Source organism: Myotis yumanensis, unplaced genomic scaffold (assembly GCF_028538775.1).
Source record: "Myotis yumanensis isolate MYYU_CA2020_CCGP unplaced genomic scaffold, mMyoYum1.0.hap1 SCAF_9, whole genome shotgun sequence".
Lineage (NCBI taxonomy): Eukaryota > Metazoa > Chordata > Mammalia > Chiroptera > Vespertilionidae > Myotis > Myotis yumanensis.
Window position 1 is genome coordinate 47,003,811 of NW_027223760.1, and position 10,819 is coordinate 47,014,629.

At 39.9% G+C, this 10,819-nt stretch overlaps 1 protein-coding gene across 2 annotated transcripts in view; it reads right to left on the reverse strand.

The window, feature by feature from the left end:
* The window catches only part of PEX1 (peroxisomal biogenesis factor 1), a 47,901-nt gene extending 37,463 nt beyond the window's left edge, over positions 1 to 10,438 (reverse strand). The window contains exons 1-8 of one of the 2 annotated variants that reach the window (XM_070424242.1): positions 10,316 to 10,438; positions 5,700 to 5,843; positions 4,938 to 5,021; positions 4,631 to 4,745; positions 3,781 to 4,547; positions 2,301 to 2,420; positions 617 to 740; positions 277 to 386 (exon numbers count right to left, since the gene is read on the reverse strand). In XM_070424242.1, the coding sequence (XP_070280343.1) occupies positions 277 to 386; positions 617 to 740; positions 2,301 to 2,420; positions 3,781 to 4,547; positions 4,631 to 4,745; positions 4,938 to 5,021; positions 5,700 to 5,843; positions 10,316 to 10,438 (1,587 nt within the window). Of the gene's footprint in view, positions 1 to 276; positions 387 to 616; positions 741 to 2,300; positions 2,421 to 3,780; positions 4,548 to 4,630; positions 4,746 to 4,937; positions 5,022 to 5,699; positions 5,844 to 8,296; positions 8,354 to 10,315 lie in introns of those variants that run through there. The other variant, XM_070424243.1, reaches the window with a different exon arrangement.
* Between the last annotated feature and the right edge of the window lie 381 nt (positions 10,439 to 10,819).

Here is a 10,819-nt window from a genome sequence, read left to right on the forward strand (position 1 = left end):
TTTTCCTTTGTTTCAAATACAGGAAGAATTTTAAATCATGATCCATTTACCAGTTAACACCATCAAGTCTACTTCTGAAACTAAACTATGCTGAGGAATTGATTTTAAATTTAGGATAAATCAACAATTTATTTAGGTAAGTTAAAGAGATTATAGAATAAAATATTTTAAATCAAGTTATTCCTTATTTTATCATTTGCGCTTCTAATACACTTTAGCATGCAAGGAGTTACAAGTGAATATAATTTCATTGAATGTTCAATAGGATGTAATTACTTGTATTGTGATCTTCTGCAGCAGATTAGTACTCAACAGAAATATATTCTTTTCTTTTTCTTTTTCTTTTTCCCAAGAATGAACTATATTCAGAGAAAACTCCTTCAACCCTATGGAAAAGAAAGTAATAAACGTATAGTACTGAAGCTGAGATGAAATACTACAAGATTTTAAATATCAAATTTATCTAAATATAACTAGAGGCATTCTTTGGTATGTAAAATCTGTTTAATTACCACTGTTATGTTTCCTGTTCACACATGTGACAAGTTGGAAAAACAATGAAAAAATTTTATGACTTCTTCAATAGGAAAAATATCAAAATAACAAATTTACACACCATCTTTAATTTCCAGCTTAATATAGTCTTCCTCTGATATTACCAAAGGAAGTGCGGTTGTAGTAGACTGCTGTAGCCATGAAGAGAACACAGTTTTTATGTTTTCTTCACTTATGTCTTTAGGCTGAAAAAAAAAGAAAAGAAAAGTAACAAATTATACTAATAGCTGACCTTAACCTTAACATCTTTCTTTTAACACCTTATCTTGCTAATAAAATGTACACCTTACCAAACAAAACCAGGAAGATGTTCACATTCTACAGGCACACAACAGTTTCTAAAGAATTAACAGAGTAGCCGAAACCGGTTTGGCTCAGTGGATAGAGCGTCGGCCTGCGGACTGAAGGGTCCCAGGTTCGATTCCGGTCAGGGGCATGTACCTGGGTTGCGGGCACATCTCCAGTGGGAGATGTGCAGGAGGCAGCTGGTCGATGTTTCTCTCTCATCGATGTTTCTAACTCTCTATCTCTCTCCCTTCCTCTCTGTAAAAAATCAATAAAATATATTTAAAAAAAAAAAAAAAGAATTAACAGAGTAGAAAAGTAAAACAGTCTAGCACTCTTTGAGGCTGAAAGATTAATACTAAAACAACATGGGAGAAAGTGTTTGAAATTACATAAATGTGGCAAAAATGTCAACTTTTTAAAAGCCAAAACGGATCATATTTGTATTGGCACAACATATATAAGTGTACTGTTTATTAAAGACTCTTTGTTTCTCAGAAAGTTACTCACAGAATTACACATGATCTAGCAATTTAATTCCTAGATATATACCAAAAGAACTGAAAGCACAGGGACTCAAACAGATGCTTGTACACCAACATTCATAGCATTATTCACAATAGCCAAAAAGGTGGGAACAATCTAAGTATCCACCAACAGATCAATGGATAAAACAAAAACCAAAAAACAAAAAACCTGATCAATGAATAACCCAAATGTGATATATATATATTATTCAGCCATAAAAAGGGATCAAGTTCGATATATGCTACAACATGGATGAACCTTGAAAACATGTAAGTAAAATAAGCCAGACACAAAGGACAAATATTATGTGATTCCACTTATATGACATATCTAAAATAAGCAAATTCACAGAGACTATAGATTAGAGGTACTAGGATCTGGGGGATGTGAGGGTAGGGAGTTACTGCTTAATGAGCACAGAGTTTCTGTTGGGGTGATGGAAAAGTTTTTGAAATAGATAATGATGATGGCTGCACAACATTATGAATGGAATTAATGCCACTGAACTGTACACCTAAAAATGGTAAAACAGCATTTTTATGTTACACCTATTTTACTATGATAAAGGGTGGGCGGATTTATTTGCCCTTCTAACAAAAAGGAGTACTGCATTATTATTCTTTAGCTAAGGCAACTAAAAAAATTTTTTTTAATACATTTTACTGATTTTTTACAGAGAGGAAGGGAGAGGGATAGAGAGTTAGAAACATCAATGAGAAAGAAACATCGATCAGCTGCCTCCTGCACACTCCCTACTGGGGATGTGCCCACAACCAAGGTACATGCCCTTGACCGGAATTGAACCTAGGACCCTTGAGTCTGCAGGCTGACGCTCTATCCACTGAGCCAAACCGGTTAGGGCAGCAACTAGAAATTTTACAACACATCTAAAACAATTGTGATATACTAGTGACATATAAATTTTAACTTACTAAGTTTTCTCTAGGTTGTAATTTTAGAGATCTTGGGATTTTAGGGATCATTTCCACTGGAGTTATCCTGACTACTGCATGCATTTCTATATTTAGTCTCTTTCTCAGGTCATCTGGAATCTGAAATTATAAAATAAACAAAAATATAACTATGTTTAATGCTTGATTAAAAAATATTCCATAGCATAGATATTCATATTAACTTTTATGAATTCAGGTGAAATTATATGTTATCATGATTCATAGTATAAACAGATATTCAGGTATTGTTATATCACAAACATTTCAATTTCCTCCTACATTTCTTTCTTTCAACAACCTCTTCAGAATGTGCTCAATGTCAACCTATCAAGTCAAGCCTGTTTGAGTACCTGATGGAAACTACTGGCATCCTTATTGGCCATGGCTCCCAACCTTTAAAATAGGGTGCGAAGTACACACTCCTCACTGCTCTCTTCTGTGGTCCCCAAGACTTTACTATCATCACTCCTTCACCCTGTCCTCATCACACAATTTCAAGGAAATAAGAGGGTATTCACACCTCATGGCAGAACCATTAATAAAGATGATAAGTCATAACAAGTTCAGCCTTGGACAATGCAGTGGGGTCTCCTAAACTGAGTTTCGAGCTCACAGAAAATAATGAGGCAATGGTCCAGTGCTTTAGAAACAGATGTAGATCAGAGATTAAAATTTTGTAAGTTGCCTGCATAAAGATCATAGGTTCCACTTTGAGAGTAAAAGAAATCTACAAAGGAAGTCCCCACCCCTTCCTACTTTTCTTCACTATCTTAATAATTTCTTCCCTTTTTCACCATAAAGTTTTACTTTACAATAATGGTTCAAAATTAGGTTCAAATAAATGGGGCTCGAGACTCATTTCACATAAGTGCAGCATTCATATTTGAGGCCAGGAAGAGAGGGTGGCACACTAGCTGCTCTACTTTCTCTCCTGTCACACACAAGTGAGTCGATACCAACAAGGTAAGCAGCTTCTGGGCACATTGCAATCCAGGTGCTGTCAGAGGCAGCCATGGGCCTCTCCTTACACTGGGCATTCCCCCCAATACATAACAAATCCTTTCTTTGCTTTTAAGAACTTGGAAACAAACATTCTGCAGGCATTACAGATGTGAGGCTTTATAGGGCATCCCAATCTAAGCATGAACTCTAGAGTAGCCCTGCCTGGGTTTGACTCCTACTTCTACTTATTAGCTATTTAATCCCTGGCAAGTAATTTTGACCTCTCTGGGCCTGTGCCTAAGATTTTACTGTCAATGTTTACTTAGGCAGAAAATACACAATCATTACCCAAACAAGGACTTCACCCTACAATCAGAATGTGTCCCTGAAGGGATTTTAGATACTTTTTATTATATTGGTTTTCAATTTACATATAAAACATTATTCTAATTCATAATTTGGGGAAGTTCAAACAACATACAATTATTTCCTCCCTAATTATAAAATTTATACTAACCCAGACTTTCCCAAGATGAAGAGCTTCTACATTTTTGGTGTATTTTATAGCATTCTTCAATTCCTCAAGTCCATTCCAGACTACCTTTAGCACACAGGTCTTACCCGCTACTTGACTATGGTCTGGGCTAACTTGTTTTTGATCTAATGGTTCTGACACCTGCTTCTCTTTTTCAGGTGACAGGACATTTTGCTTTGTTTTACTTTGCTGTTGCTTTGGAGAAAGCAGTTGAACTAGGTTTCCATAGGTCACAGTAAAGCTGGGCTCTGCATCAAAATATTCTTGGTCCCATGGAAATACATGAATGGCAGAGTGTTTGTGAAACACAGACGTTGCTGATGCGTTGCATATACTGGGAGGCTGAGATTTACACACTCTGAAAATATTTCCTAGAGGAACAACATGTGACTGCATATTTTTGAATGCATTGATTTCAGTTACACCCCAGTAGGTCTCTTGTTTCTTCTCAGACCCAAAAGAAAAGATGCTTCCTATCATAGACCATAAGCTTGGGACTGATGGTGAGTCCACTGTATCCTCGGGATCTGTTTCATTACACCCAGTGACGCTTCTAGTATTTGACTGAAGTTGCTTGGTTTGGAGTTCTTTTGCCAATCCTTTATGATCTCTTCTATAATTGTGAAATGTTTCGCGTGTATTATCTGCTTTTGAAAATGTACTCTCTTTGGCTTGGCGGGTCTTTGGCTGAATCAGGAGTCTGGTGTCATTCTCCAACCTTCCATAAGTAGCAGCTGGTATGAGTGCAACTGTATAGAAAATAAAGCTCATTAGTGCACGTTCACCTCTGCTCTGGACTCAATACTGTGTCGTACAGTATGATGGCACCTACCAATTTGGATAAATATGTAAGTTTGTTGATCAACCCAAACAGGAAAAATGGCTTTTGGAAAAACTATTCGAATTTGATCTAGAAGATGCTGTTCCAGGGAAGCAGCATGCAGTTCCTAGAACCAACAACAAAAAGATCAACTCACTTTACATTTTGTCTATTCCATATCTAGTAGGAAAATCTCAAGTCATTCTTATAACTCAAACCAACTCAGACTATAGGATGAAGCTCAGAGAAATCCAAAGACACAGATATTGTGAAGTAGTTTAATATTAAACTAGAATAGTTCTTATTTTATATTCTTTACCAGTATCTCCCAATCGTCTGCTGAGAGAGGTTCCACCTCAACTTGTTGACAAGACACCACATGGGAACATGGCTTGAGAAACACCTGGAAAAGATTAAAAATATAAAACTACTTTTAAAAGACATTTTTGTATCCCTGAAAAATAAGTTCTACCTTTAGGTATGTGATTAAGAGAGAGAGAGTATGAGTGTGTGAGTATGTGTGAGTGTGTAGTCCTTCATTTGACCAATATTAATACTTATTTTTAGCTAGGCCTTGATATACTCAGCATTTTAGGAAAAATTATTTCATAATAAATTATAACAAAAAGGAAAATACATCCTAGTTCAAGACATTTTTTAAAAACTAAAATAAAAAGCACTTTTTAAAAATGTAAGTTAAAAAAAGCAAGAAGAAACAATAGTGTCATCAAGTCGTGACCTGATCCAGTATATAAATACCATTTGCAACTATTCATTTTATAAAGCAAAAATAAATGCACAAAAACAAAATTAGGGAACCTGAAAAGTGAGTAAAATAGACAGAATACAAAATCAACTAGAGAGCACAGTAGACTACAAGATAGTGACTTTAAAATAGAGTACACTGTAGATGAGTTAACAATGGTATATGTTGTCAAGTTGAATATTCTGGACTAATTATAGTAGCATACAAGTTGTCATCTCTCCTCCTTAAAAAAAAAATCTGAACTTTACATTTTATTTCCATCACTATATTATGTGATATCAGAAGAAAGTCACTGTCATCACATTTTATGCTTACCTGTTCCCCATTTGAGAGTCCAAGTTTCTGACCAACTTGTCTGTTAATTTCAGCCACATTTTCACCTTGATCACTAAAATGCCTGCCTTCCACCCAGCTCAAGAATGCAGGCTGGTGACCCCATGCTACTTCGATAGCTTGATTCTATTTATTCAAGAAATTAAAAATGGGGGAGAAGGGTTTTGAAAGTTTTTACATACTTTTCTGGATTCACATAAATGGTAAAACTACAAACAAAAAAAGTTGTACAGATAGTTGATTGCTCTCTGTTATCCACCTCTATCATAGTATCCAAAACACTATAATCATTTTCAACACCCAACACTGGTGATACTATGGGTGAAAGCATACACTTACATTTCTATGATGGCATTATAAATTCAAAATGGCAATAGGTAGCCAATGAACTTATATAGCCTTGAGATATATATTCTGAATTAATGATTCAAAGAAGAAAAACCTACAGCAGAACATATCTCTGCAGTATTTTCTGTAATAATAACAACTTAGGATTGGCTTAAGAGTGTCTATCAATATGGAGATTATTAAATAAGCTACACATTCACTATTTTAGTAAAGTATAAGTCAGTAACATATCATGATTATTAAAAATATAACTATTTATTAGAAGAGTAAATGCACATGATAAAAGTACAAAAGCATAACATGTAAGGGCAGATCCCTGTCCCCAGAGGTAATTACTGTTAATAGCTTCTTATGTGCACTTCCAGAAATTTCATATTATGCAGCTTCTTAAAAAAATTTTTTAAAGTTCTAGAACTATGGGAACATTTATAAGTTAAAAAAATAACAAAATAACACTTATTCTCAGTAAGAGTATTTACATAAAATATGTAAGTTTGTGACTAAGGATTAAAACAATATTTTCTATGATTAAAGAATTATAAACCCATCATAGAAACCTTAGAAAATATATAAACATGGAAGGAGAAACAGTAGTTATTGATATTTCCTTCACAAAAAGAAAATCACGCAAACAATTCTATTTCTGGCTAATCCTCCTTTCTAAGCACATGTATTGTGGTAACGTGGGTTAATAAATTATATCAATTTCAGGTGTACAACTTTATAACACATCTTTAATACCCCATCGTGTGCTCACCACCCAAAGTCCAGTCTCCTTTAGTCATCAGATATTTGACCCCCTTTGCCCTCTTCCTCCTTCCTGACCCTCCTTCCCCTTGGTAACAATTTTTTACACAGTTGAATATTATAGTCATGATTTAGTATCCTTTCCGCCCCCCTTACCATTTTATCATAAGCATGTTTACATAGATCATTTTTTAATAAAACGAAAGAATTTCATGCATAGCTACTGACACTTAACATATCAGGAACTTTTAGTATTATTAAATTCATTTACTTGCATCAAAATAAATCCACTAAATTTATTAAATAATAAATCCATTGATATATTTTACTATTTCAAAACTGGTAATAGGCTGCTTATTGTGTTTCTTTAAACAGAACAAATTTCAAAGGACAAAGTGAGTGAGTTAAAGCAACTGTTCTCTACTTTAAAAAAATCATTGTGTATCACTTAGTTGTGTAATTTTTCTCACAATTCTTCACAGGACAGTCCCAGTGTTCTGGCTGACAAAAATCTTTCTACTGAGTAGTGTGGTCAAATAGAAAGAGCCCTAGATTTGGAGTCAAAAGCCCTAAGTTACTATGTCAGCTGTAACTGTAGGAGCTGAGGTTACAAGAGTGAAGTTGACCAATCCCAGATGCTTTCTATGGGGTTTCATCAGTCAGTGAGATATAGCCCAAATCAATTCCTGTATTTCATATGAAGTAACTTTTAAAGCCAGAGATGCTGCCCTGGCTGGTTTAACTCAGTGGTTAGAGCATTGGCCCATGGACCGAAGGGTCCCGGGTTTGATTCCCAGTCAAGGGCATGTATCTCAGTTTTGGGTTCCACCCCTACGTGGGGTGCAGGAGGCAACCAATCATTGTGTGTGTCTCTCCCACTTCCACTCTGAAAATCAACAGAAAAAATATCCTCAGGTGAGGATTTAAATAAAACCAAAGGTGCTAAGTGAGGAAATATAAAACATTCCCTGAGCCCCCTAGCCGGTTTGGCTCAGTGGATAGAGCTTCGGCCTGCGGACTGAAAGGTCCCAGGTTCCATTCTGGTCAAGGGTTGTGGGCTTGATCCCCAGTGGGGGGCGTGCAGGAGGCAGCCAATCAATGATTCTCTCTCATCATTGATGTTTCTATCTTTCTCTTCCTCTCCCTTCCTCTCTGAAATCAATAAAAATATATTTAAAAAAATAAAATATGCCCTGAAATATCAAAAAGGAGAATTCCATCAACTCACTGGAAAGGAGGAACTCAACTTTATTAAACAGGAAAAATACTTCAATTATTCATTTGGTTAAAATGTAGTAACCAGCCCTATAAAGTCATCCTATATATGTTCAGCTGAATTTGGTAAACTTTGCAGATTAATAATGTTCATTTTTATGTCAAAAGTTTTTCACTTGGACTACAGAGCCCCTGGGCACTCAGTAGAGAAAAAAAGGACAGGCTGGAGAGAAAGGAGCCCCTTTTCCAGTTTAATCTAATCAACATACCATCGACTGCCTGCTTTTGGCCAAACCTCCAGGTGAAACCATTGGTTGCAATGCCTTAGGACCAGCCAGGTTATTTCAGGCTAACACAAAAGAAATGACAAATCTGTACCTGGCCACTTCTGGAAGGTGATTTAGGTTCATTTGTTTGTATTCAGTGTGGATATAAATTCTCTCCCCTATTTCATCAATCACAGCAAGTATTGAGCCCAGAATACAGAAAACTGAGTTAAAGCAGTTGTTCTCAACTGGGGGTGATTTTGTCCGCCAGGAGACATATGGCAATGTCTGGAGACATGTTTGTTTGTCATCACCGGGAGGAGGAGTACCACTGGCCCCTAAGGGACAGAGGCCAGTGATGCTGCTAAGTATCTTCCAATACCCAGGACAGAACCCCACAACAAAAAATTATCCAGCGTCAAATGCCAATAGTGCCCATGACATAGCATTCACACTGGGATCAAATTATTAGTTACTGTAAGAGAGCAGTCCTATAATCTCATTAGGTGGAGGGGGTCTGTTATTTTAAACGCAGGTGGGGACTGAAAGGCTGAAAATCGTCAAAGCAAGCTGACACAGCACAGGGCAGAGTCTACCCAGGATTTGGCGATAGTGACTAGTCTCCAGCCAGGAATGAAGCTTGTCAGGGCCAAAAGATCGCCTGCTTTATGGGAAAAGAAATAACGGAAGGATCTGCTGAATAGATGGGGGGCGGGGGGGGGAGAATAATCTAGAACTGAGATTTTCAGCCTTTTTCATCTCATCGTACACATAAATTACTAAAATTCTGCAGCACACCAAAAAATATAATTTTTGCCGATGTGACAAAAAGTAGATATGATTTTGATTCATTCACACCGGATGGCTATTGTTGTGTTGGCTGTTGTCATCTTTTAACTTGACAATCTTAAGGGGAAAGAGGTCAGTGCCCCTGCCTTCATAGTCAGGTATTGCATGTTTTAAAAATTCTTGCGGAACATGGGTTGAAAATTGCTGTTCTAGAAAAAACAGATACCGAGAAGAAGCTCAGGTGGAAATTATTTTTGAAAATTTTGCAAAATCTTACACATTTCCTGCATTAGCCAGTGGCGGCTACCACACATCCAGGGATTGCACGGATTTCAAATACAGGTGTACCTCCTTCTATTGGGCTTCGCTTAATTGCACCTCACAGATGTTGGCGGCTTTTACAAATTAAAAACAAGACCTTCCACCAGCACAAGAGTACCACTGGCTCCACTGCCATACTCGTGTAATTGCCACACCTTCTGAAACCAGGAAGGCAAGCCTGCCCATCTACCAGCCTTTCGCCCCATAAACACTCCAACTCGCAGGCCAGGTGCCCGTTTTCAGTTATGAAAGTAGGACGCGGTATCTGTGCCAGTGGTCAGAGCCACGAATCACAATCACAACCTCTAAAAAGGCAACTGACAGCCGTGGTCCAAATACTGTTAAGGACACACATCTCGGGCGGCAGAACCCTCGCCCGTGCCCGGCCCGCCTCCGAGGGGGTCCGAGCCTCCATCCCGCGACCCCCGCCCGCCGGGGGGACGCGGCGCTCGGCAGCAAACAAACCAAGCCTCCCTCCCTCCCTCCCGCTGGGCCCGCACCACAGCCGCGCAGGCACCTGGAAATCTCTGGCGGGAAAGGTTTTTAAAAAACAAACAACAAAACAAAGGACTTCTCAAGAGCTTTCCAACCTGGAGTAGTATGTGAACGCAAAAACAGAGCATAAAGTAGTTAGAAAGCCCAGTTTCACCGACTGAAAGGCGCTGGAATAAGGCCAGTGAACTTAAACCCGGGCTGCACCACACGGGCAGCGCCCCCGCCCCGGCCCTGCCCTGCCCTCGACGGGCCCTCGGTCTGGCCTGCTCAGCGGCGCGGGGAAAGCAGCCCCGGGCCCGCCGCCGGGAGAGGCCCGAGAGCCACCGCGTCCCTGGAAAGCTCGGCCCGTCCGACCCCTGACTACCGACCAGGTGTCCAGCCTCCGGGTGGGAGCCCGGTCCGAGGCCGGCGCGTTACCTGCAGCAGGTGCAGCTGGGACACGAGGCGCCGCGGCAAATGGAGGAAGCAGTCGCGAGCGTTGGTGAAGGCCACAGTCACGGCCGCCCCACCCGCACCCACCAGGCGTTCGCTGCCCCACATCGTCTGCCAACCCCGACACCCCCGCCGCCCACCCTCGCCGACTCCGGCCGAGCCCGCAGGCCCGGGCTTAGGAGCGGGATAACCTCGATCGGCCCCGCCCCTTCCAGCGGCCCCGCCCCCTTGTCCATTTCACGCGGCCCCGCCCCCTTCCCGCGGCGCGTCTCAAAGCACGTAGGGGCGGGGCAAGCCAGCCTCTGCCGCCTTCCTGGCCTCTCCGCCGCGCCGCTGGGGGGCGGCACCCCATCCACAAGTCCTCTTTCGTAGGAAACGACGGCCGACGCTATCGATTCTCCGGCCAATCCCGGCACGCCTTGACTTATCCCTCTCTCTTATTGGCTAAACGGGAGTGCAGCCGGCGGATGTTGTCGTTTCTGTGAGAGC